This window comes from Choristoneura fumiferana, chromosome 3, assembly GCF_025370935.1.
Source record: "Choristoneura fumiferana chromosome 3, NRCan_CFum_1, whole genome shotgun sequence".
Taxonomy (NCBI): domain Eukaryota; kingdom Metazoa; phylum Arthropoda; class Insecta; order Lepidoptera; family Tortricidae; genus Choristoneura; species Choristoneura fumiferana.
In genome coordinates, this window is record NC_133474.1 from 2,518,806 (window position 1) to 2,546,100 (window position 27,295).

Genomic DNA, 27,295 nt, shown 5'->3' on the forward strand with positions numbered 1-27,295 from the left:
CATTTAGGTTTTTAATAGATCATATTGTGCGTCGTCTTACCCTGTCATAATCAAATGCTAAGTCTTAAGTGTTAGAAAAAAGTGTTAAATACTAACCTATAGTTTGCGATGACAGGGGGCAATAGTTTTAAAGCAGCGGGATCACTGAATTGACTATTTCCACCAGACTTTAGAATTCTTTACGAATAAGTCCTTCAGTTTTGTCAGGACTACACCCCATTGTTTTCTGTAATAATGAAATTATAATTTAGTTCTTTCACAACTTTAAAAAAAAATAAAATTTTTTATCATCATTTTATTAGGCATTTTCTTCAATTAAAACTTATACCCCACGGAACAGGAAAAAACAAATGCGAACTGCCAAAGCTTCAACTTGTACGAAACCCGAAACCCGTGTCGCCGGAAATTGCGCACATGCGCATTGGACACACACTTTGAAAATTTGGCGCTTATTGGTTATTTTCATTAGCTTCTATTCGAAAAAGGTAATAACTTTTGAAATCGGCACATAATTAGAACTTTAAATCAACGTTATTTTTTTTTTTTTTTTTTTTTTTTTTTCTGGCTCGCGCGGCTTGCGCATCCGCCACAGACGCGTAAAGGTAAGGAAACGAAATCAATAGAAAATACGGGAATTTGGAATACGGAAAACGGAATTCAACAGGAGAAGATTACATGGGATTAAAACGAAAGAAATAAAGATAAGTATTTTACATAGGTACACATGATAAATTAAATTTAGTGAGATGAGGAATACATATTTAAATTTTAATATCATTATTATTTATAAATATGTTCAATAAGTTATATATAGTTATGTCATTAGAGGCTAAAAGGACAGAGATGGATGTAGGTAATGGGACCTTGTAGGATGTAAGCTGTTCATAAAGGAAGGAGTTGTCATGGAGAGGACATGAGAGAAATATATGATTAGTGTCTGCAATGCCCAAGCCACACTCACAAACATCAGACTCGATCAGTTTAAATTTAGCAAGGCTGGCGGGAGTACAAACATGACCCAGTCTCATACGGATAAGGCAGCAGGTAGCTCTCTTACCAAATTTAAATTTGCCAAACCAAGGTTTACACGGAATGCTAGGTTGAATAGAATAATAATATTTGCCCTTGATCTGGCAACTTTCAATCCACTTCTCTCTCCAGCTCTCTCTAAGAGATGAACCAGCGAGAGCGGCCAGATCATGACTGTAATTCTTATATGGAAAAAGATCACCATCTTTAACAGCTTCATTGGCTAGCCGATCAGCAATTACATTACCAGAAATATCACAGTGACTTGGAACCCAACCAAAAGACACTGAGTACCCCAAATCAGAACAATTGGCAAGGAGAGTTCTTAATTTGATAATGACAGGGAATATTACTTTGCAGTTAAATGGGAATTTACTAAGAGCTTGAAGAGCGCTTTTTGAATCAGTTATAATCAAAGTTTTTCTGAGTTTGGCAAGTAAGATATATTCCACGGCTTTAAGTAATCCAAAGCATTCTCCCGTAAATACTGACGTTTCAGGAGGGAGTTTAATTTTCTGACTAATTTTGTATTGAGCATGGTACACCCCAACCCCCACATGGCCAAAAGACGCATGTTTGGAAGAATCAGAGTATATATGATGCCAGCTATGCCACCGATCGTCTTTAATAGAATTGAAATTAACGTTAGGGTCCATATCATTTTTGGTTACTCCTAAATTGAGATGAACATCAGGAGATAAAGTAAGGGCAGAGAAATTATCACAGAAAAGGGGATATTCAGGATAGTGATAGGTTGGAGATTGTAGGGACCTGTACCTTTGGTAGCTTTTCACAAGGCACGGAGTTATTTTATGCGACCAATAACTAGATGATGTCAAAGAGTTATTTAATAGTGGAAGGCTTGATCGTAGGGGATGATTGGAATTTTGAAAGCAGCGAAATAAAAACTTATCTGACAAATATTGACGTCTTAAATGTAAAGGTGGTTCCACACATTCGACTTGTAGGCAATTTATAGGGCTTGATTTCATTGCACCACAGATCAGGCGTAGAGCTTTGGACTGGACAGCATCTAAACGTTTAAAGCCATTAACTTGACCCGGGATTAATAAGAATGTGCCATAATCGATGCTACTTCTAATCAAAGCGTTGTATAGGAGTCTAAGCGAAAATGGATGAGCACCCCACCAGACACCTGAAAGACATCGTATCATGTTTAAAAGTCGTTCGCACTTAGTTACAGTATAGTCGCAGTGGGAACACCAGTAAGTTTAAAATCCAACACAACACCAAGGAAACGTGTAAAGCTTTTCGTTGGAATGGGGTGGCCATCAAAATTGACAGAAACCACAGGCGGTACCCTTGTCCTGGCGAAAGGAACCACGACGCTCTTAGAGTGGGAAATCTCAAGGCCATTGTCATCCAGCCAGTTTTTCAGGTGATTAAGGGATTCAGTTAAGCAAACTGAAGCCATTTCAGAATTTCGGTGTGAGCAATATACAAGCAAGTCATCGGCATATTGCAGAACTTTAACCTCTGTACCTAAGTATCTTCTAGGTCATGGCTGTATATGTTGTAGAGTAGCGGGCTTAAAACCGAGCCTTGAGGTAACCCTCTCCACAAAAGCCTAGATTTCTTAGTGCCATCTACAGTAAGATTAATACACCTTCCTGATAGCATATTTATAATAAATTGAAAGCAAAAGTGGTACTTTAAGATTTTGAAGTTTTTATGGAGGCGAGAAATAATGACATTATCGTACGCTGCTGAAATGTCCATTCATGTAAAATGCCATTAAGAAATTCATATCTAAATGGTTTCATGAATTGGCTCATGAGTAATCAGTATTGCCTGACTAGGCAGTCATAAACCGTCATGAAGACCCATGATCGAAGAGTATGAACTGGCTATCTAAGACTCTATACGCTCGCTTCTCACAAAGCATTAATTTTGGCAATACTACTATCATTAGACATTATACATAGCTTATTATAAGGCCACCAGTGATAAGGTATACGATGTTTATAGATTAAATATGAAGTTCTCAATATGCGATCAGGCACAGATATGGAATAGGATACATGAAATCGTACGATATGCTGAACGTGAGCGGATACATGCCGACATCCATAATGCTGCAATCAAAGTATTGCCATCGGAAAATGCTTGTCTAATGTCCGTGATAAGAACAGCTATATTATCAATGGTACTCTGCCACGCCTAAAACCAAATTGATTTTGGCTAAGTATATTGTTAGTTTCAATAAACCACTCTAGGCGATTTTTGACCAGATGTTCCGTAAGTTTCATTAGGACAGTGGACAGAGCTACAGGCCGATAAGAAGACACATCAAAAGGTTCCTTCTTTGGTTTCAGGAAAGGTAGAACATCTTGACATTTCCAAGTTTCGGGAATCTCGCCAGATATCAAATTTTGTTAATTAGTTTTAGGAAGTATAGAAGAGGAATATCATTTAGATGGGTAAAGAATGAATATGGTATACCATCTGGTCCAGGAGCTGAATCTTTAGTTTTAGAAATGACTCCTTTGAGTTCTGGTAGTGTGAATGGACCATTAAGCCCGCTCAGGTCCAGCACTGGAGGTAAAGGAATAAACTCAGGAACAGTGGGTGGAGCGAGTTTATCCAGAAAATCATTTGCTAATGTAGAAGGAAGGTTGGAGGAACAGTCTTCTTTAAAAGCAGATCGAAATCTTTTAATATTATTCCAAACCACAGAAGGGTTTGTATTAGGAGATACAGATAAGCAAAAGTTTCTCCAACCTTCAAACTTCTTTTTTTTTAAAAAGCTTTTTTCTTGTCTATTTCCTCCAAAACAAAGTCAAAGTTTTCATTGGTGCTAGATTCTCTGTAAGCAAGTTCAGCCTCCTTTCGCCTCTTGGCCGCTGCAGTACATTCCGAATCCCACCATGGAGGAGAAGGAATGTTGTTTCCTCCTACTTTTTCACTGGAAAAACATTATCAGCAGTCTCGACCATTATCTTTGCCAGAGCGGCTGCACATGTGGCTTCGTCGCTGTGTTCGATTGAAGGAAGAGAGGAAATTTTTTGATCAAGATGTTCCTTGAATGTATCCCAGTTAGCGTTACTCAAATTGTACTTTAAACGAGGAGGGCTCTTTTGAGTAGGAGAGTTATTAAACGGAAATGACAGAAGAATAGTGAAATGATCACTTCCGAATGAAAGAGGAGAGACCTTCCAGGATAAAGAAGAAAATAAATTTGGACTACAAATAGAAACATCTGGGCAACTTATTCCCTCTCCAGGTGCAGTTCGTCGGGTGGGAGAACCATCATTTAGGATACAAAGATTATGGGAGTCCATCATATCAATGACTAGATTGCCATAGGAATTGGTGGTGGAACTACCCCAAGATTGATGTTGGGCATTCAAATCTCCAAGAAGAATAAGAGGCTTCGGAAGCAGTAACAATATGTCATTTACTTCATTATAAATAGTTGAAGAAGGGTGAGGGATATATAATGAGACAAAACAGATATTATTAACGGAAACAGCAATTATAGATATATCATTGTTATGAGCAGGAAGAGGAATATGTGAATAAGGAATGCCATGCTTTACAAGCAAAGCAACACCGGCAAATCCATCAGAGCGGTCCTCTCTTATACAAGAAAAATCCTGATATTTGAAATTGGATGAAGGCTTTAACCAAGTTTCTTGCAAGGCTATAATTTTTAAATTAAACTTATTTATTAAATAGAGTAAATCAGCTTTCTTTGGAATTATACTTCTACAGTTCCATTGAAGGATTTGAAATTGGCTGTTCATTATCGGTTAAGAGTTGAGTGAAAAAATTCATAATAGGGGCAGCGTGGGACGGTGAGATACTACTACCCAATCCAGATTGGGACAGTAACTTAATGATCAACAGAATTATTTCTTTCACAGATTGAGTGGTCTCATTAGATTTATAAATAGTTTTATTAGTGACGGGCATGTCATAATCCCTTGTCAAGGCATTATGCGCTGCCACATCATATCCTTTAGATCTAGATTGGGGTGGGGAGCGAGGTTTCATAAAGATAGTTTTCTTATAAGATGTAGTTGGGCTAGTGTGTGAGTAAGGTGTAGTTGGACTAGAGTGTGAGAAATCCTTTTCTGTTCCATTAGTGTTATTACTGAGTAATGCATCAGCATATGAAATTTTTGAGATAGGAGGGTGTTGTTTATTAGCTTCAAAATATGACACACAGCTCTTAGCCATGGTCTCCTTTATATTTTTTTGTCTCTCAAATTCTAGACATTTTTTATCAGTAGCTAGGTGAGAACCTTTGCACAGACAACATCGTATATGCTCATCATCAACTTCACATTTTTCTCCAGTATGTCCCTGACCACATTTGTAACATCTGGGAGTTGAGCGGCACTGACCTCTGACGTGCCCAAAGCGACAACAGTTGTAGCATTGTATAGTAGGATATATGTATAGGTCTACAGGTAGTGCTGCATAGCACATGAATATGCGTTTGGGCAAAACTTGGCCATCAAAGGTAAGTACCACTGACTCTATAGGTTTTAACTCACTGACACCTGACTCAATAGCTTTCCTTTTTAGTCGTCTAACTTTTAATATCGGTCCACAGCCTATAGGAACAGAGATATTCTCTAAGACTTCTTCCTCTGACCACTCGGAGGGAACGCCTCGTACAATTCCCAACCGGGTGACAGAGAAAGTCGGGATGAATGTCTTGTAGTTGGATGCTGACAGGGCAGGGTTGGTCAAAAAGTTATTGGCAGACTGAAAATCGCTGAAAGAAATAGTCACTCTATTTCTTCCAATGCGTTTCAGGCTCCCATTAACAATTTGGGAAATATTATTTTTCCTTAGAAATTTCCCAAACACTACTGGGTGTAGAGAGACATTGTCATTTTCTGAGATTTGCAATCGTTGTACATGTACATTAAATGGGGCTACATCTGATTTCTGGTACATCATTCTGCCTACTGGTTGAGGAGCTGTGGATGTCGAGTTAGTCAATGATTGAGCTGGTGCTGGTACTGAATCATTAGTTGCAGAAGGAGTGATGTGTTGTGGCTGTGGCTTGGGGGTGGTTTAGCGAATATATTATGCATTCTTTGACGGCTTTCATCAAAATTACAAACACAATCATCTTCTTTTATTATTAAGCCTCGCCATGACGTTGTCTTGACTTTTTTTGTTGCAGTGGCGACATGTTTTTACAGAGTGTCGTTTCCTGCGGTTAATATTATCCTGGCTACAAGAGCCATCAGTGCTTGATCCATCTACAATAGTTACATTGTGTCCTATGTCTGGGGCAGTCCCCCTGGGTCTTCAGGTAACTCCATGAGGAGTTACCTGAAGTACTTACAGAGATTACAAAAAACTTACCCTTATATGTCCAGTATTTACACTAATAATTTACAAAAATATACAAATTTACATATAATACTTGTATTATTATTTACACTACCCAAATAATCAGCTCTTGTGAACGAAAAATATCAATTTTCACAAAATTTATAAAAATAATTAAAAAACACAACCAAACGACCGAACGTTTCCCGCGCTTTAACGTTATACTTATATATATCGCTGAGAGTCCATTTTGAAGCTACGTAGCGCCACATCACCCTCACTAGCGGAACTAATTTGACAAGAATGTCAAGATTGTCAAGTTAGTTTCGCTATTTACCAATAGGTGTAAATTTTTTTAAACGTATAACATTGTAAAATGAGCTCTATGTGAATACGTTTCAATTCAACACGACTTAAAATTATTGCTACATGTCTCTTCTTCAGGAATCGTAAGCACTAAAGCGATATTAGCTAAAGATAAAGTGATGGGCGCAGCACAGCTACGGTGATATCGATATACCTACTTTATAGGTCAGAGATGAAAGTAGGTTTGACTATAAAGGGCCACACACAGAAAGCGTGCGCGGGTCGGGTCGTGTCCGCCGCGTGAGCCGCGCGGTTCGTCAGTGGCGTAGCTAGGCGTGGGCCCTCGCCCACGGCCTCGCATTTAAAAGGGCCTTACGAGGTCTCTTTAAATACGATGCGATCATAGAAAGGGGCCTCGCTGATAAGACTTCGCCCACGTCTACATTAATCCACGCTACGCCACTGCTTCGTTGTATTCACACAGAGAGCGGGTCGGACCCGCGACGGGCCCGCAGCGGCTATCAATATCAATGTTGCCAGTTTAGTGATTTTGTCCTAGAAATGACGACTTTTCTTAAATCTGTGCAAAAAAAAGTTTTTGACGACAAAAATGGTTATTCTGGCGACTTTTGGAGTAAAAATTAAAATAGTTCTAGAACCAATAATGGATACGACATTTTAGTCAACTCGACACAGAATTATACAGAGCCACGAGATTATATGTGGAAAACGACAAACGCGCTTGCGCACCAAGGTCAAACTTTATTTTATTTGATGGATGAAATTTTTTAAAGTGGCTGTTTTTTTATCGACAGGAATAAGATTATACTAGTCAATGGAAAAAAAATGACTTTTCTGTAGTACCAATTAATTAAAAAATAAAATAGATTTTACTCTCGCCAAAATGAACTAGCTAGGTACTGCGCATTCACCATGTTTCACCATGTTTATTCTGTCCGTCCGCGGCTTTGCTCAGGGACTATCAATGCTAGAAAACTGTAATTTTGCACGAATATATATGTAAACTATGCTGACAAATGAAAAAATAAAATAAAATATTTTTTTTTTGGTACCTCCCATAGACATGGTAGGGGTTTTTTCTCATTCAACCCTTAGTGTGGGGTCTTTTAAATTAAAACCATTAGGGGGTTGCTAAGACGATTTTTCGATTCAGTGATTTCTTTGCGAAATATTCACCTTTAAAGTACAAATTTTCATTAAAATCGAGTGTGTCCAAATATTCAATGTCACGCCATGAATTTAATGTACATAATAAAAACTTGAATAATGCTGAAAAGATATTTCAAAACTTACCCACAAAACAAGCATACACCAAGACAACGGTTTTAAGCACAATTTTAACAGAATTCACAATCTTCTCCTTTATCTGAGCTTTTACATCTCCCTCTAATATGAGACTCAATTCAAACTGAAGATTCGATTCGAGACTGCTTTTACTATGAAGACCTATGAATGTGTTTAATAACTCAACCATGCTTTGTGAGTCTAGAATGTAGAGACTTGTAAGGCATGAGCTGGCAACCTGTAAAAATAACATTGATCAAATTATTAAAAAATAAATCTGATTCCATATGAATTTACAAAAATATAATGTAATAATATGTTGACTAGCACTAGCAGCACAATAAAGACAACAAAGTCTCTGACTGACTTTAAACCCTCTATTCAGGCATTAAGTCAGATAAGCCACCTTGTATGTCCCAGTGTTAGTTATGTTAACGTATGTAAAAGTTTGTATATAAATCTACACATTCTGCTGCAACCCAAAATCATATATCTCTTGCTCAGATTTGTCTCGAACAAGCAAGAGGGAAATATGGTTTTAGGATATTTAAATTTCTTCTTTCATGCCGTCTATTATACAACACTGTGCACCATTATGTTGATAGACATGGTGTTTAATAGAACTATATTTATTTTAACCTTCTTTCCAAAATAGTATAATGTTTTTCACAGATTTTTCTTTAACTGGGAGATAACTTTGTGTACAGAAAAACTAAACACACCTCCACACTAATATCTACATCCTGTAGCTTCTCCCGACAGACATCAATTATGGTGTGGTTGAAATTGGAGATTGAACTCCAATGCATCTGAACTAGACGCTGCAGAGACTGCATTCCTGGTTTTACATTCTTGCCCCCTATTTGCAGTTGGAGACCTGAGAAATAATATTTATTTTCAAACTAAACTAAGCTAAGGGTATTCAAAAGATTTTCTAGAGGGGCAAATTTTTTTATGTCTGAGGTACCATCAGCCAAATAAGTGGTCTACCAATTTTAAACAAGTTCCTATCAAGTGAATATGTTGCTAAAGTCGATATTTCAAGTTGACAGACATGTCTATTGACATAATTGTTTTATGACATGCAAACGATTTTCAACTTTAGGGTGGTAGACCACATATTTGGCTGATGGTACCACCAGGCCACAACTTAGAGGTTCATAACTACAAAAATTAGTTGCGCTATTGACCAGCTGACCGATCAACACATTGGCAAGCAAATTCAAATGCCTTGGTGAGCCATTTTGTGGCCCTAGGGCCTGGCTTTGTCTTGGTTTTATGTATTTTGTGGACCAAAAGTCTTTAAAGGGCCTGTCTTACCAGTCTTTGATAAATTTTATGTGACAGATAAATGTGATGCTGTCTCTGTTTATTTGGACAAAACAAACAGAGATGGCATCACAGATATATTTATAAAGAGTTTACAATACAATATCTGTTTCATAAAATTTATCAATGCACCACTTCTACTTAGAGGATAAAGTAATAACTTACCTGTATTAATATGCCTAGACATAATAAACAGTCTGGTAGCCTCAACAAAGTCCTCCACCTCAATGCATGTCCAAATCTTCTCAGGTATTTCCATTAACATCTTCACTTGCACAGATATGCTGGTTATTGGATTTGTATTGTTAAAACTAGAAATTTAAAAATATGGTTTATGTCTCCATTCCTACTAATATTATAAATGCTAAAGTTTCTTCTTCATGCTTAAACTGCTGACACCATTTATTTTGGTGGGATAGTTTTTATCCCAGAAAACTGCACAGTTCCCATGGGAAAGGGATAAGGAAATTATTTGCAAAACAGTTGCAGTTTTTTTTTTTGTTGAAAAAACATACATATTGATGTCAACAATAAGCACTAAAACTTTAGCTAACCAAACCCAATGTCTATTAAATATATAATATGGACACAGATACAGTGATGTACAGCAATAACTAATTCTGTTAACACCTCAAGTGACTTGAGAAAATTCAGCTATTGCCCCTTAAGGGGACATAAATGTTTTTTTTATTAAAAATTTGATATTCAAAATACCAAATGTTATGTTATGTGCTAGTCTGCCTTTGTACTTAACACTTTTTTTGCATAACCTTTCTGTATTTCCTTTTTGTACAATAAAGAGCAAAAACAAACAAAAGTTTAAAACATTACCTATTAAAAAAAAAACAATTTGCAATGTTTCAAATTTATGATTAAAGTGTACCTAGATGACTGAGGAGGTTTATCAACTTTGAATCCCACCAGATGTGTGTCATGAAGACTTCTGCAGGCAGCCATCATACCACTGATGTGATTTAAAGTACTGTCCGTTGTGGTCTTCATTTCTTCTATTGTGTCTGCTGCATGAATCAGGTCCCGGTATCTCTCCCTGAAATATATTTTAGTTTTTCATAACAACAACAGTAGTGTGGAGAGCCCTTATAAAGACCACAAAAGGCTACGACTGTTTTGATGAGAAGATAGTGAAGTCATCTAATTTTTGTAACCTGGATAGAGAACGACTATGCACTCCAATGTGATTATTTTTTATAGTTTGTTTTTTATAACTTACCCGACCATAGCACGTAGTTCTTCCCTTTTTCTCTCAATTTCATATTGCAATTTTTTCTGTACATGGTCTACGTCACTGATAAAATAATTTTGAAAAAGTTGCTCAGGAACTATTTCGAGCAAGTTAGATTGCGACATTGCGGGATGTAAGGATTAAAGCTAAAAATAAATTTGCAATTATTTCATTGCACTTTTAGCGTTTACTTAGTAAATATCAAATCAAAACACAAAATACCATACACAAACGCAATCTCTAAGGTACCTATCTGTCTGTTGTTCCGTCTAATGTACTGTCACTGTCACTGTCACTTGATCTAAATCACGTTTTTTCCAGGGCTTTAAATACCGTTAAAAAGTGGTAACGTTACCAACTGTCAAACCGATTTAACGTTAAATGATAATTAACGTTAAACGATTTACCGTTACTTATACAACTTTTTACCGGTAAAAAAAATGGTAACGTTATCAGCTATTCATTAAATTAACGTTAATTCAAAAGTATCGTTAAATCATTTTAACGGTATTACTATTTACCGGTAAGCTTGGGTAACGTTAAATGGCAGATTATCCTCATTTATCGAGCGAGTATGCACGCGCAATACGCGCATTCCTCGTCGTTTTTAGGGTTCCGTACCTCAAAAGGAAAAACGGAACCCTTGTAGGATCACTTTTTGTCCTTCTGTCCGTCTGTCTTTCTGTTAAGACGCTTTTTCTCAGGAACGCGTGGAGGTATCAAGATGAAATTTATAGGGGTAGATATTTGTATGAGAAATACGAATATCTGTTCTCGAGTCTTGGGTGCATAATAGATGTTTTCTTAAACATGCTCGGAAATGTATGCGTTAATGTCACGAAATGGAGACATGAAGTTTCTCATTTATGGCTCCCTACCACCTCCCTACATAACTTCTTGGCCTAGGCCATGAAGTATGTATGAAAATCCATTATTGTCCGCTGCTCTAACTTTTTGATTTTGCTTACTAACATTAAACTGACAAAGGAAAAATTACGAACAGCCAACCACCACTACTCTGTAAGCAAATGCGATACTGCGATGCGATGCGATGCGATGCGATGCGATGCGATGCGATGCGATGCGATGCGATACGATGCGATGCGATGCGATGCGATGCGATGCGATGCGATGCGAAGCGATGCGATGCGATGCGAAGCGATGCGAAGCGATGCGAAGCGATGCGAAGCGATGCGAAGCGATGCGATGCGAAGCGATGCGATGCGATGCGATGCGATGTGATGCGAAGCGATGCGATGCGATGCGAAGCGAAGCGATGCGAAGCGATGCGAAGCCAAGCGATGCCAAGCGATGCCAAGCGATGCCAAGCGATGCCAAGCGATGCCAAGCGATGCCAAGCGATGCCAAGCGATGCCAAGCGATCCCAAGCGATGCCAAGCGATCCAAGCGATGCCAAGCGATGCCAAGCGATGCCAAGCGATGCCAAGCGATGCCAAGCGATGCCAAGCGATGCCAAGCGATGCCAAGCGATGCCAAGCGATGCCAAGCGATGCCAAGCGATGCCAAGCGATGCCAAGCGATGCCAAGCGATGCCAAGCGATGCCAAGCGATCCCAAGCGATGCCAAGCGATGCCAAGCGATGCCAAGCGATGCCAAGCGATGCCAAGCGATGCCAAGCGATGCCAAGCGATGCCAAGCGATGCCAAGCGATGCCAAGCGATGCCAAGCGATGCCAAGCGATGCCAAGCGATGCCAAGCGATGCCAAGCGATGCCAAGCGATGCCAAGCGATGCCAAGCGATGCGAAGCGATGCGAAGCGATGCGAAGCGATGCGAAGCGATGCGATGCGATGCGATGCGATGCGATGCGATGGATGGATGGATGGATGGATGAAATATTTCCTCACATTGTTTGAGAAAAGCACTATACAAGCCTCGGCCAGAACAGGGATTGCTGGACTCGTTCTATCCGTCTACCCCGATCTCGTCCATCAATCCCTTACTTCATGGCCTCTGCAGTAATGTACTATTTCTCAAACATGCTCGGAAATGTATGCGTTAATGTCACGAAATGGAGACATGAAGTTTCTCATTTATGGCTCCCTACCCTACCACCTCCCTACATAACTTCTTGGCCTAGGCCATGAAGTATGTATGAAAATCCATTATTGTCCGCTGCTCTAACTTTTTAATTTTGCTTACTAACATTAAACTGACAAAGGAAAAATTACGAACAGCCAACCACCACTACTCTGTAAGCATTTGCGATACTGCGATGCGATGCGATGCGATGCGATGCGATGCGAAGCGATGCGATGCGATGCGATGCGAAGCGATGCGATGCGAAGCGATGCGATGCGATGCGATGCGAAGCGAAGCGATGCGATGCGAAGCGAAGCGATGCGATGCGATGCGAAGCGATGCGATGCGAAGCAAAGCGATGAGATGCGATGCGATGCGAAGCGATGCGATGCGAAGCGATGCGAAGCGATGCGAAGCGATGCGAAGCGATGCGAAGCGATGCGAAGCGATGCGAAGCGATGCGAAGCGATGCGAAGCGATGCGAAGCGATGCGAAGCGATGCGAAGCGATGCGAAGCGATGCGAAGCGATGCGAAGCGATGCGAAGCGATGCGAAGCGATGCGAAGCGATGCGAAGCGATGCGAAGCGATGCGAAGCGATGCGAAGCGATGCGAAGCGATGCCAAGCGATGCGAAGCGATGCGATGCGATGCGATGCGATGCGAAGCGCAGCGATGCGATGCCATGCGAAGCCAAGCGATGCGATGTGAAGCGATGCGATGCGATGCGATGCGATGCGATGCGATGCGATGCGATGCGATGCGATGCGATGCGATGCGATGCGATGCGATGGATGGATGGATGGATGGATGGATGAAATATTTCCTCACATTGTTTGAGAAAAGCACTATACAAACCTCGGCCAGAACAGGGATTGATTGCTGGACTCGTTCTATCCGGCCTCGTCTACGACTCGGCCGTCTACCCCGAACTCGTCCATCGATCCCTTACTTCATGGCCTCTGCAGTAATGTACTAATTTAAGTATGTATGTATAATGTTAAATGTTTAAAATTATGTTGAATGTTTGTTATTCGATGCTTAGTAGGTTAGGTACCCATAGCATAAACTTGCTTACTTTGGGACTGAAGGGCCCGCTGGGCTACTACGAAACTCGAAAATCGAAGTTCGTATCGTACCGTCCCGCTGAAGCTTATATTATTTAACTAGCTGTTGCCCGCGGCTTCGCTCGCGGTTAATTTTGGGTAACACAGATCATTTACTTTCTATGATCTTTTTTTTCGTATTTTAATTGATTTTTCGGAGGATTATATTTGCAAATTTTTGAATTTAAAAAACACCTAGATGATCATAATTCGTTAAACTTTGTACCCCTGTTTCACATCTTTAGGTCAGGGGTGTAATTTTAGAAAACCCACGTGCTTCTTTTGCCCGCGACTTCGTACCTACGCGGCATAGGATTGTTCCCGCGGGATAGGAATAAGTAAATTCAAGAGAAAACCACACTGTCCGCGATTGAATTGAAACAGGCTTCTATTATTTCGGGTATCGATTTTTAAAAAGCTTTTACTAATAGTTTTTTTTAAATCCACTCTGTTTTTCCAGAGATTCCCCAAACAACCAAGAAGCAGAAAAAGTTAAATATTTCCTTTTCCCATGGAATTTCGAAAAGACCTTACTTAGTGCACTCCTATGATACTTTATCTACATGTGTGCCAAATTCAGTCTGTCAGCCTGTCCTGTCACAGTATACTGTTTTACAGGTATTGATAAATTTTGTTACGTAATGAGTTGATTGGTTTGGTGTAGGTACTTAATGTGTCCTCCTAACCGTTAAGGAGTTATACCTTCCCTCATCAGCTCACCTGAATAACCAGAAAGAATACAACTAAAGGTCTACCTGTACGTGCATATGATGTTTAAAGAAACTTCTTCTAACTCGTTACCTCTAACCGTTAAGGAGTTTAACCTTCCATCATCAGCTCATCAACATGAGATGATGTCAGTCAGACGCAAATACTTAAATAAATCGAGATAATTATATAAAAAACGTTATGCGTGCCTACAAAATTTGAGGGTTGCCCTCGATTTCCCTGAGATTCCGTCATCAGATTCTGATTTGGTGACAATGGGGAGGAGTATATTTTATTTCGAATAAAAAATTATTTAAAAAATCGGTCCACAATTAAGCGAGAAATCGGTGAACAAACATAAATAAATACATATAGCGGAATGCATAACCTCCTCATTTTTTTGAAGTCGGTTAAAGAGATTTTTGCAGCGTACGTGCAGTATATACATTTGTGTTTTGAAATTTTAGCTTTCTACAACCACTAAAACCCAAAATCCTGTTTTTTTTCCGTTACCATAAGAATTTCGGGAAATGCTCTATTAATGCTCCCTTACACTCTCCAAGGAACATACTTGCCAAGTTTCAGCTATCTACGACCAGTAAAAAAAAATCCCGTTTTTCCCTGTTCTCGTGTGAATTTTGGACAGTCCTCTCTCAGTGCTCCTATACATTGCCGAATTTTAGCTTTCTACCAGTAAAACGAAAAGTCCCATTTTTTCCCTTTCCCGTGAGAATTTCGGCAAATTATCTCTTAATGGTTCCACAATAATACTAATGCTGTTTAATGTAAATTGCAATAATACTAACGATAAACCCTGTTTTTTCCCGTTAACGTCAAAATTTTGGGAAATCCTTTTGTAGTGCTCCCTACACTCTTCCCCAAGGATCCTAAATGCCAAATTTGAGTTTTCTACGATCAGTAAAACGAAAAATACCGTATTTTCCCGTTCCCGTTGGAATTTTGGAAAGTCCTTTCTTAATGCTCTTCTACAATCCCAAGCAACCTACATGCCGAATTTCAGCTTTCTAGGACCATTAAAATGAAAGATCCTGTTTTTTTCCCTTTCCCGTGGGAATTTCGGAAAATTATTTCTTAATGGTTCTCTTCACTTCTCAAGCAACTTACATGCCCAGTTGCTGCCTTCTGCGATTAGTAAAACGAAAAATCCCATTTTCCCGTTCCCGTCAGAACTTCGGGAAATCCTTTGTAGTGTTCCCCTACACTCCTCAAGGAACCTATATGCAAAATATTAGTTTTCTAGGACCAGTAAAATGAAAAATCGATCCCGCTAAACTGAATATAAATCCCGTTTTTTCCTTATCCCGTGGGAATTTCCCAAATTCCTTAAAACTGTTGTTTACTATTATAATCACCTACTTCTATGCTAAATTTGAAGAGTCTAGTAATTATAGTTCATAGAATTCAGTTAAACTGAATATATAAATCCCGTTTTTTCCTTATCCCTTGGGAATTTCCAAAAATCCTGAAATCTATGTTTTAATTAATGTAATACCTACTTGTGAATCAAATTTGAAGTTTAGTTAGTACAGTTACTGAGATAGGGTCACTCGGAATCGAATATATAAATCCCGTTTTTTCCCGTTACCGTTAGAATTTCCAAAAAATCCTTCCTTAGTGGATGCCTACATTGTATAAGGTATCTATGTACAAAATTTCAAGTCTCTAGGTCCAGTGGTTTGGGCTGTGCGTGAAATATCAACGACTGATTTTCGATTGACTTTGTCACCACATTACCCCCTTTCAGGGGTTGAATTCTCAAAAAACCTGAAACACGTGTTTACTTATTTGTTGTTAAGAGTACTCCTGTGAAGTTTCGAATAAAATAGTCTAACTAATCTTGTTCCCCATACTAACTTTGGACCCCATTTCACCCCCTTAGAGGGTGAATTTTAAAAAATCCTTTCTTAGTGCACCCCTAGACCATAAAAGGAACCTACGTGCTAAATTTGAAATCCCTAGAACCAGCGGTTTGGGCTGTGCGTTGATACATCAGTCAATCACTTTTGCCTTTATATATATAGATACGAGAGTGAGAGGGACGGTACGAAATAGAGGTGGGTAAATCCGGATCTGAAGATTCAAAAGAGTCAGATCCTCAAGCGGATCCGAATCCCTTAATGAGTCCTTTCAAATCTTATTGACTCCGGAGTTACTAACTCCGACTGGATCGAGCGGCTCGCCTCGCTCGTGATCGCCGTCACGCTCACTCACACTGACTCGCTCCGTCCGCCTGCTTTTGCTCTCGCTCGGCTCGGATCGGATGGGCAGGGCTACTACGAAACTCGAAGTTCGTATCGTACCGTCCCTCTCGCTCTCGTATTAAATAGTATAAGAGACAGAGGGACCGCACGACACGAACTTCGATTTGGAGTTTCGTAGTAGCCCTGCGGATCGGATCTTGGACTTGGATCTTATTATCTATGTTTGGTTGGTCGGTTCGGTTCGGTACTCGGACTTGGACTAACGAACGAATCTTTCTCTCTCTCACAAATCTGTACTTCAGTTCAGTCAGTTCAGTTCAGTACCGTACCGACACCGACCGACCGAACCGAGCCGGGGCGGATCGGCCATAGATAAATTAATAATCGCTCGAAAGAACCGGAGTCAATAAAGGAGTCGGATTCAATAAGCGGATTCGGTACCGACACCGGAGCTGGATCTAGTGAGTCAGATCACTTCGCGGAGTTGAGATTACCCATGTCTAGTACAGTCAAGGGCAAAGATATCGACACGGCCCAAAGTTGCAAAAATATGTATACACGGCCTTAATGTTAACTTCATAAAGAACGTGTATACTATTTTTGCAACTTTGGCCGTGTCGATATCTTTGCCTTTGACTGTACGATACGAACTTCGAGTTTCGTAGTAGCCCTGCCGGCCACATGTCCACATTGCGGCGTCATCAACGTAAAATGGCGCGGCGCCCGATGGGCCACGGTGCCGCGCGGTGCACGTTACGGCGTCGTGAACGTACAACGGCGACACAGGGCGGCCACGCCATACAAAATACGCGTTCTTGAATCTACATAGGCACGACGACGTCTGTACACGCGTCAATGTGTGCGTAAGACACACAAGGCTGACTATCGCAAAACCCTAGTACTATAGGGTATGTAGGTATGGCTTAGATGTTGTAAATAAATGTAATCGTTAATCATATATTTTTATTTAAACCTACATAAATGTATCTGTCTATGTATTTATGCATTATTATTTTAAATTACAATAAATATATGACTACAAACTTGCACGAATTATTAGGTACCTAATTAGTTATTTCATGTATTAATCGCGATACTTTTAGAAAGCATTATTTATTTACAAAAGGATGTAAAGTAGTATTCAATGGAAAAAATCAATTGTGTAAACAAAGCATTTTTTCACGATTACTCCATAGTTACTTACATTTGAACGCCAATCCCGATCATATTCACATCTCAATGAGCTCACCACTGTTTTTAACAATCATTTTATCATTAAATAATCGTGTAAATATGTTTATTTTATAGAATTATTTGGAAGATGAAAATCCGTTATATTTGTCAAATTGACATGATAATTTTTTCCTCACCGAAGTTGGTCTATGGTCGGTCTAGTCTCTGGAAATTTAGTGCTGTACCAACAAAATTAATTATTTGACTGAACCAACCTTACCTACCGATAATTATGGCTGGCTCTGCAAATTAATTTATTCGTAGATATTAATTATTTGTGTTAAGTTACACTATTTAATGAAGGTTTCTAATCCTATCCTACTATCCTTAATCCTACTAATATTATAAATGTGAAAGTTTGTGAGTGAGTGAGTGAATATGTTTGTTACTTCTTCACGCTGAAACGGCTGGACGGATTTGGATGAAATTTGGCGAAAAGTTAAATTACCTGGATTACAACATAGGATACTTTTTATCCCGATATTCCCACGAGATAGGGATAAAATTTCAAAAGTCATGAAATTTGACCATGATTGTTTTTAATGTAATGTCAATGAAAACAACGATTTAATTTTCGGGAATTCCCACGGCAATTTTTAAAAATCCCGGTATTTCAGCTGCTGGACCTAATGATTTTCGTGTGCGAAGCCGTGGGTAAACACTAGTTGGACGATAAAAGAGTATTATAGTAGAAATTATGTAGATTTCTATTTACTAGTAACATATTTACTGTGGAGTCCATTGTTGGACCAAAAAATCATTTTGAATCACTTCCCTGTGTCTACTCTCATTTCCCTGTCTTATGTAAATTTAAAAATGCCTCTTCTAAATTATATCGAAAATACAAACTGAGACATGGATGCACAGAAAAACCAGAAAAAGAGACCAGCGCTGGGAATCGAACCTAGGTTTTCAGCAATCCATACTGCGTACTATAACCCCTACACCACCGTTGGACAGGAGTCAAGATACAAATTTCTCCTATGCACACATATCTCAGGTTGCCTTTTTCTACTACGCTACTTAAGCAGCAAAAAAATCTAAATTAATCCATATTTTAACTGACCCTTTCAATTCTAAAATACTCCATCATAAACCTTGGGAAAATATACGTCAAAAATATGTGGATATACAATTTTTCACCATTTTAAAAATTCTACCCTTAAAGGGGTATAAAGGGGAGTGTAAGTTTGTATGGAAAAAACTTTAGGTATATATATTTGAAGATATACCTAATTCTAAAACTTAGTGAAAATGCTATTAAACATTTTAAGTTAAAAGGGACATGGAAACATTGTGAATGACTCTTGAACAGGACTAAGAGAATACGTGATTCGCCATTTTTAAAAATTAAACTTAGGGAAAACATTAAATAATGAAATATGAGTAAATTCAAAATAATTATTTACTGCTGATTGAAGTATCTTAAAGAGCTTTCACATCACTAGAGCCAACGTCAGTCAGTCAGTCAGCCGGTCGTCAGTCAAGTGTCAATGTCAGTCACCACATTTGTTTACACAATTGATTTTTTCCATTGAATAGTACCGTAGGCAGGGTAGGAACCTCAATTTCTCGCGCGCCCACTGACAAGTTGGCGCTTGCTCGCGGACTCACGGCCACCGAGCCGAGCAATGACCTGCCGGCGGTCGGATTTCACGGAAAATTATGTAACTTTGTACGAGCGACAAATTCCTAGAATATGATTGATTTTCGAGTTTTTAGGAAATAAATACAAATGAATGTTTTATAAATTAAAGTTTATTGTTTTAATCATTTGAAACCTTATTAGTTAAAGATTACTTACACTAAAATATTTCCTTTTAAAGTATTTGTCTCTGAACATTCGATTGTTAAATCGTATGTAATATGTAATTACTAGCTTTTTCCCGCGACTTCGTCCGCGTGGAATAGTATCTTCGGGAAGTATTTAATTTATTTAGGATACCTATTCTGCCAATATTGTAGGTACTTACATAAAAACTTCTACGGTTTACCGAAATAACCTATTTTTATTACATTGCTATAGATATTGTGGCGTTATCTGGTAAAAGGTACCTTGTTGTCGGTTCTAGTTTCCGAGATAATCGCGCTTGAAGTAAAATGTCAAAAAAAACATTTTTCTTTTTTAACTCTATATTAATAAGCAGGGTCTAAATTGTAATTTGACAGAGACACAAGTTTTTAAATCGATTTTGTATGAGTTAAAACATCCCTTAAAGTTTAGTAAGAAAGGTACCTTATTGTCGGTGCAGCTCTTGAATGCTTTCTGTGCGCTCGGTATCGGTTTGGAAGACGTGTCGGACGTCGGTACTTTGTTGGCGCGTTATCATCATCATCATCATCCTAGCCTATACGTCCCACTGCTGGGCACAGGCCTCCTCTCAGAATGAGAGAGCTTGGGCATTAGTTCCCACGCGGGCCCATTGCGGTGCTGGTCGGCGCGTAAAAAACGTCAAGAATCATCATAAAATGCGTTTAATTACAGTAAGGTAAATCATCAATAACTGGCCACCCTTAGGCGGTAGCCAGTTTGGCCCTTATTACACTAGCGATTTGCGGGCGAGTTGAAAGCGAGGTGAGCGCGCAGCGAGTTCGCTTCGAGCGCGTAACGATTTCACCGCGAGCATGAAACGATATCGCCGCGAGCGCGCAATGATGTCGCTGCGAGTTCGCTGCGTTAGCGCCGAAGACGCCCTATTTATTATACGAAAGTCTACAATATGGCGTTTTTGGCGCTAAAGCAGCGAACTCGCCATGCGCTCGCAGCAGCGACATCGTTGCGCGCTTGCGGCGAAATCGTTATACGCTCGCAGCGAATTCACTGCACGCTTGCCTCGCTTTCAACTCTCCCGCGAATCGCTAGTGTGATAAGGCCCTTATTGACGATTTACGCCAATTTGTCTTTTTTTTATTTGACTGGATGGCAAACGAGCAAGTGGGTCACCTGATGGTAAGAGATTACCACCGCCCTTAGACACCTGCAACACCAGGGGATTGCAGATGCGTTGCCAACCTAGAGGCCTAAGATGGGATACCTCAAATGCCAGTAATTTCACCGGCTGTCTTACTCTCCACGCCGAAACACAACAATGCAAGCACTGCTATTCACGGCAGGATTAGCGAGCAAGATGGTGGTAGCAATCCGGGCGGACCTTGCACAAGGTCCTACCACCTGCTGGTCTTTAGAGGTTGATTTATAGTGATAATAATAACGATTAATAGTTACAACTACAAATCAAAAGCATTTTTTTAGATCTTATTCTTAACTATGTCACTAAACATTTTACGTCCGACAATAAGGTACCTTTTCAAATACGTTAATCATTTAGTGTGTTGAGACAAAATTATAGGTTTTTGGTAAGAGTTTTAATACTACAGTATTCTTAAATTAAGACTATTAAAATTAATCGTAAGTTACTAGTCGTTTTCAAATGATATCACTTCATAATCACTAAATATTTTACAACCGACGATAAGGTACCTTTTAGAAAATATATAGTGATTGTACCAACTTTTTACTAAACTTTACCTTGTATTTTGAGACTGAAAAAACTAGTTTTTTAAGATTTGGTGAGTTAATTTGGTCTCATTTGGCTATGTTTTAGCGTACTAAATATAAAAGTTTGTTGATTTTGACTGTTTAATTACATTTGTAAACAACAAAGTTATTTTTGTTAAAGTATTTTTTTATATAATAAACAACGTTAATTCAAAACGGAGTAGTTCTTATTTAGTGTCCAATTACGCATAATATTTTTTCCTTCGATAAAATCCTATGGAAATATACTATAAATAGAAAAAACTGTAAAAAATCCATCAAACCTTTTTTTTTACTTTATGCACTTTGCAAGGTAAACTATAGGAAACCGTTGTCCAATTACAAAATTGTTCTTGAAACCTGAAAGCCCGTACAATCTACTCCTCAAATAGCATGTCATCTATGTAACTTCCAACAATAACGTACTTTTATTGGGTGTATAAGTTTGAATTCAATTTTCTCATAATCACCTTTTCTGGCTTTTGAGCTTCAACATTTAAAAAAAAAAATATCTATTAAACCTACATGCATGTTTCTTACATGGTTCGATAGCTAAATATATGTAGATTATGGGGATATCAATAACTCAATACCGACAACAAGGTACCTTTTCCCAGATAACGCCACATATAAACTATTTTTTTTTGTTCTTCCATCCATCCGATGTTCTTTGGTAAAACATACAATATTTTGCGGATAGCCACATTTTAGCAATACGACATGTATTCTACCCTGCCAACACAAAAGGACTAATTCTTCATATTGAGCTCTTGACACCTTACGTCCTTTATAGTAAGTTAGGAGGGTAAGGATTAAGTATACTTAAGACTGCATTTTTAGTAAGCATAGCTACACATATTTGTAATAAATATACTGATAGTAAATTTGTTTGGAATTCCTTAAGAACTTTCATCCCCATATTTTCAAGTAAATAGGTCGAAATTTGAAAAGCGTCGGAACAAATGTTTTTTAGGGTTCCGTACCTCAAGAGGATAAAAAGGGAACCGTTAAAGGATTACTTTGCTGCCCGTCCGTTTATCTCGTAAACGCGCGGAGTATAGGTATCGAGTTGAAATTAAAACCCTAAACTCAGGTAAATAGTCCCGAAAGCTGTGAAAAAATCAAACCTCAAGTCAAGGCAATCAAAAACTACAGTCATTAAAATGGTTAAGATTGGTTTTTTGGAATCTTTTTTTTTTACTTTTACGGTCATCCCGTAAAACCTAAATTGAAAATACAAACTGAAATATAGATGCACAGAAAAACCAGAAAAATAAGACCATCACTGGGAATCGAACCCAGGTCCTCGGTATTCCGTACCGCGTGCTATACCGCTACACCACTGATGGTTAACGGTACCGACACGAATTTCCCCTATGCACCTCATATCTCAGCTTGTTTGTTTCTTATTTAGCCACTTAAGCAGTGACGCTAGCGACATCTATGCCGTAGCCCTCATCGAGAAACTTTTTCGGCACTCCATTGCTTCATTTTACGGGATGAGGATGAGGATGATGATGCAGAGCGAAGGCTGCGGAGTGGAGCGGAGGTTGCGGGGCGAAGCGGAGGTTGCGAAGCGGAGGCTGCGGAGCGGAGCGGAGGTTGCGGAGCGGAGGCTGCGGAGCGGAGCAGAGGTTGTGGAGCAGAGGCTGCTGAGCGGAGCGAAGGTTGCGGAGTGGAGGCTGCGGAGTGGAGCGGAGGTTGCGGAGCGGAAGCTGTGGAGCGGAGCGGAGGTTGCGGGGCGGAGCGGAGGTTGCGGAGCGAAGGCTGTGGAGCGGAGCGGAGGTTGCGGAGTGAAGGCTGCGGAGTGGAGGTTGCGGATCGGAGGCTGCGGAAAGGAGGTGGCGGGGCGGAGGCTGCGGAGTGGAGCGTTGGCAGTGGAGTGGAGCGGAGACAACGTAGCGGAGGTAGTGGGGTGGAGCGGAGGCAGTGGAGTAAAGTGGAGGCAGCAGAGCAGAGCGGAGACAACGGAGCGGAGCGGAAGCAACGGAGCGGAGCGGAGGCAACGGAGCGGAGCGGAGGCAACGGAGCGGAGCGGAGGCAACGGAGCGGAGCGGAGGCAGCAGAGTGGAGCAGAAGCAGCGGAGCGGAGGTAGTAGAGTGGAGCGGAGGCAGCGGAGTGGAGGTAGTGGAGCGGAACGGAGGCAGTGGAGTAAAGCGGAGACAACGGATGGTTGTTATTTAATTGTTATTTATTTCAAAACTCTATTGTAATGAATGAGTTTCTTTGAACATATCGTAAAGCCTCACTGTACCTCATAAAAATAACACGTTTAAAACCACCAACTCATACATGGCTCAATACAGTTTGGTTAAGTAAAAAGTTTGGCTACATTGACTTATATTCTACCGATAAAAACCGGCCAAGAGCGTATCGGACACGCCCAAGAAAGGCTTCCGGAGCCATTACGAAAAAATCAAGTACTTAATATTTTTCTAAGGATTTCGTATTGTGTACGGATCCGGTATATTTGTACACGATGGATGTCTCGAACAATTTGACCGCTTTGACTGAGTCACTGGTAATGACTATTTTGTATGTTTCCAAGTATTTGGTGATCGTGACTCCTACGTACTAAATGACGCTGACTGTACCTCCCATAGACGTAAAGTGGGGGTGATTTTTTTTCTTGGGGTATCTTTGGATAGGTCTCTTAAAACCATTAGGTGGTTGCTAAAACGATTTCCCATTCAGTGATTAGTTTGCGAATATTCAACTTTAGTGCAAATTTTCATTAAAATCGAGCGTCTGCCCCCCCCCCCCCGCCCTCTAAAATCTAAACCGGTGAAAAATTCAGGATGGTAGTAAGTACATCAAACTTACAAGGAAAACTATAACGGCTAAGTTTGCTTGAGAATTATTAGAAGTCTATGAGTAAATACCAGCCTAAGGTATAAAATATACTTAAACTTGGAATATTCCGTACAAAATATGAAATCCTTACAAAAATATTAAGTACTTCATTTTTTTCGTAAAGGCTACGGAACCCTATTTCGGGCGTGTCCGACACGCTCTTGGCCGGTATTTTTTTTCACAACAACATAGCGACTTGCGCGCGTCATAGCTCCGAAATACAACCAGACAACCACTGAGAGCAGGCAGACCGATTCGTTTCACATGAGGAGACGCCATACTTTGAATATGTAGGTACTAAAACTGACCATTTCTGTTATCGTTTTTTTTTCGCAACAATGAAGCCTTTTTCATGCGCTATATCTCAAAGTTGCAAGTTGCAACCATTGAGAGCAGGCAGACCACTCTACAACACATAAAAATTAATCTAACCGTTTCCATGATCGTTTTAAAAAATCCTGTCACCTCTCAGTCTCATAGGTCTTTAAAACCATTAGGGGCTTGCTGAAACGATTTTTCGATTCAGTGATTCGTTTGCAAAATATTCAACTTTAAAGTGCAAATTTTCATTAAAATCGAGCGTCCCCCCCCCCCTAAAATGTAAACTGGTGGGTGAAAAAATCAGAATAGTAGTAGGTATATCGAACTTACGAGAAAAACTATAACGGTTAAGTTTTCTTGAGAATTATTCCGTTTCCAAGAACGTTTTAAAAAACCCTGCCACCTCCTTAGACTATATCCAACGACACCCCACACTACAAGGTTGGATGAGAAAAAAAACATTCTCACTTTACGTATGGTACTCAAAGAAAAATATTTTAAATTTTTTATTGTACCATTTTGTCGGCATTAATTTACATAATATATTACTGCAAAATTAAGTACGGATTTCTAGCATTGATAGTCCCTGAGCAAAGCTGCGGATGGACAGACAGATAGGGCGAACTATAAGGGTTCCGTAACTATAAGAGAACCCTAAAAACCTGAATTGTATATAGCGAACAATGAACTTTCTAAACTTTCATTACAAATTTCCAAGCTGAAAAAATCAAATGAATATATTTACGGTCTGTTCGAAGTGTCAGGAAACGGTTACCTAGTAATAGCATTGTTGATGTTGATAAGTTTGTAGAAAAAGCGAGGGCCATAGAAGATGCGATTTCCGAAGTAAAATTAAGTACCTACTCCCCGCGCGAACTATACCTTCCGCCGCCTAACTGCCTAAAACTTCATTGCCCCGACTAGTACCACAAAAACTATAAAGGTATAATTCCAATAATTGAATAGGCACTATAAGGTTAAGCGATTCCAACACAATCCGGGAGAACGTAAAGACGTCGCATAAAAAATGTATCTCAAAAATGCGTCAAACAAAACTGAGTATTAAGTAATGAACTTTTAGGCAGATTTATATGGCGCGTGGCGTGGTATATTATATAGACAGCGAGCGGCGCTTTGCGATCGAGAGAGCCGCCGCGCCGCGCCGCGCGAGTTTCGAGAAAATGCGGCCGAGCGCAGCGTTACTACCGGTCCGCACGGTACCACTGGTTCGAAAAACTTCAGACTCGAACGAAAACTTGAAACGTGATAAGCGCGTTCGGTGTTCGTATTGTAAGTTTTATGGTCATGTTGCAGCCGATGTCGTAATTTACAAAATAAAGATGTAAACAGTATATCGTAAACGCCGATTCCGACGGCTTAGTTTGTAATACGTGGCCTAACCCGATACGTTGTTATTGTCATTAACGTACAATAAAACAACTAGACTCCCAAACGCTTAACAAAAGTTCCTCTAAAAACGTCCGAGCGGCGTTGTGTTACGTAGACATCTATTTTTACCGACAACAGTAACAACATTCATTGAAATTAACACCTTATTTCGTAGCAGTAATGTTTAATGTAATTTGTAAACGATCGTTAGAAGTAGTGACATGACGTCACGTGCTGGAAACAGAGTAAAGAATTCTGTGAGTGGTCATGCGAAAAAAATTAACAAATTGATTAAATAAAAAATAGTCTTTTTTTTTAACCAACTTCAAAAAAAGGAGGAGGTTCTATGTTCCAATGTTTGTATTTTTTTATGTATGTTCACCGATTACTCAGTCAATTGTGGACTAATTTTCAAAATTCTTTTTTATTTGAAAGAGTATTCTTTTGAGGTCGTCCCATTGTAACTAAGTCAAGATCTGATGATGGAATCCTAGGGAAATCGAGGGCAAAACTCAAATTTTATAGGGCACACCTATGGCGATTTTGGCATTTTAGCTTTAAGATATCGACCCATTCAGTGTGAAATGTAGTCAGTCAGTCAAAATATCTTTATTAAATTCAGGCTGTAACATGCACTTATGAATGTAAAAAAAAGTCTACCACCGGTTCGGAAAACCTACAAAAAAAGTAAAAGCCAAAACTCCATTTTTCAGAAGCAATAAAAAATGGTGACATCTATTTTTTGCATCTTCTTTTGAAAATTAGTTATAATGAACCACTAAAGCTCATTATTTCTAGGTTTTCGAGTACTTTATTACAGAGAAAACCAAAATAAAGTAGTTTCAATAGTTCCATAGCATTGCTTTTACTACCAAAAAAAATCATTGCAACTGGGTTTGACGACATTTTTTCAAGCTTTGCATCGTTTACTGATGCAAAAGTTTGTTGTGAAAGGAAACAACATTGGTTTTGTCGTAGGTAATTTTGTATTAAAAGACAAATGAAATTAAAGAAAGTGTAATTAAGTGTAGTAAATGCAGTAAACATTTTAGAAAAAAACATGTAATTTAAAAGTCTTTCATTATTTATCAGTATTAATGTACATTTTAATAACAATAAAAGAATATCAAATTAATCAGCATAAACTTTAAACCATGCACAGGATATGCAGTTTAATTCGAACTTGACTCGAAAGATTTTATGATTCTCTGTATTACTTTAAAATAACCAGTCGCTATTGAAAAAAAAGGTGTTGTACTCGTATTAGTCACTAAGCAAGAAGAAAATAACAGTGTGTAAAACGCTCAGTTTTTGATTGTGTATCTCTATATATATTTAGTCTTTTAGAGGAAAAAA

At 39.2% G+C, this 27,295-nt stretch overlaps 3 protein-coding genes across 4 annotated transcripts in view; all 3 read right to left on the minus strand.

The window, feature by feature from the left end:
- Nucleotides 1-27,295, minus strand: part of Rab5 (RAS oncogene family member Rab5) — an 87,359-nt gene that overhangs the window by 42,570 nt on the left and 17,494 nt on the right. The window lies entirely within an intron of this gene.
- Nucleotides 210-10,802, minus strand: LOC141445687 (conserved oligomeric Golgi complex subunit 1-like). Its single transcript, XM_074111576.1, has 6 exons — nucleotides 10,517-10,802; nucleotides 10,169-10,333; nucleotides 9,451-9,596; nucleotides 8,679-8,833; nucleotides 7,966-8,194; nucleotides 210-226 (listed from the first exon to the last, which is right to left on the minus strand). Exons 1-6 carry the CDS (start codon nucleotides 10,651-10,653, stop codon nucleotides 210-212), a joined length of 849 nt encoding a protein of 282 aa, XP_073967677.1. The 5' UTR covers nucleotides 10,654-10,802.
- LOC141445688 (uncharacterized) lies at nucleotides 10,669-23,538 on the minus strand (the record flags this gene model as incomplete). The annotated part of the gene is given in 2 exon segments (XM_074111577.1): nucleotides 10,669-10,674; nucleotides 22,949-23,538. Coding segments are annotated over 2 exon segments (596 nt in total), but the record flags the coding sequence as incomplete, so codon positions are not given.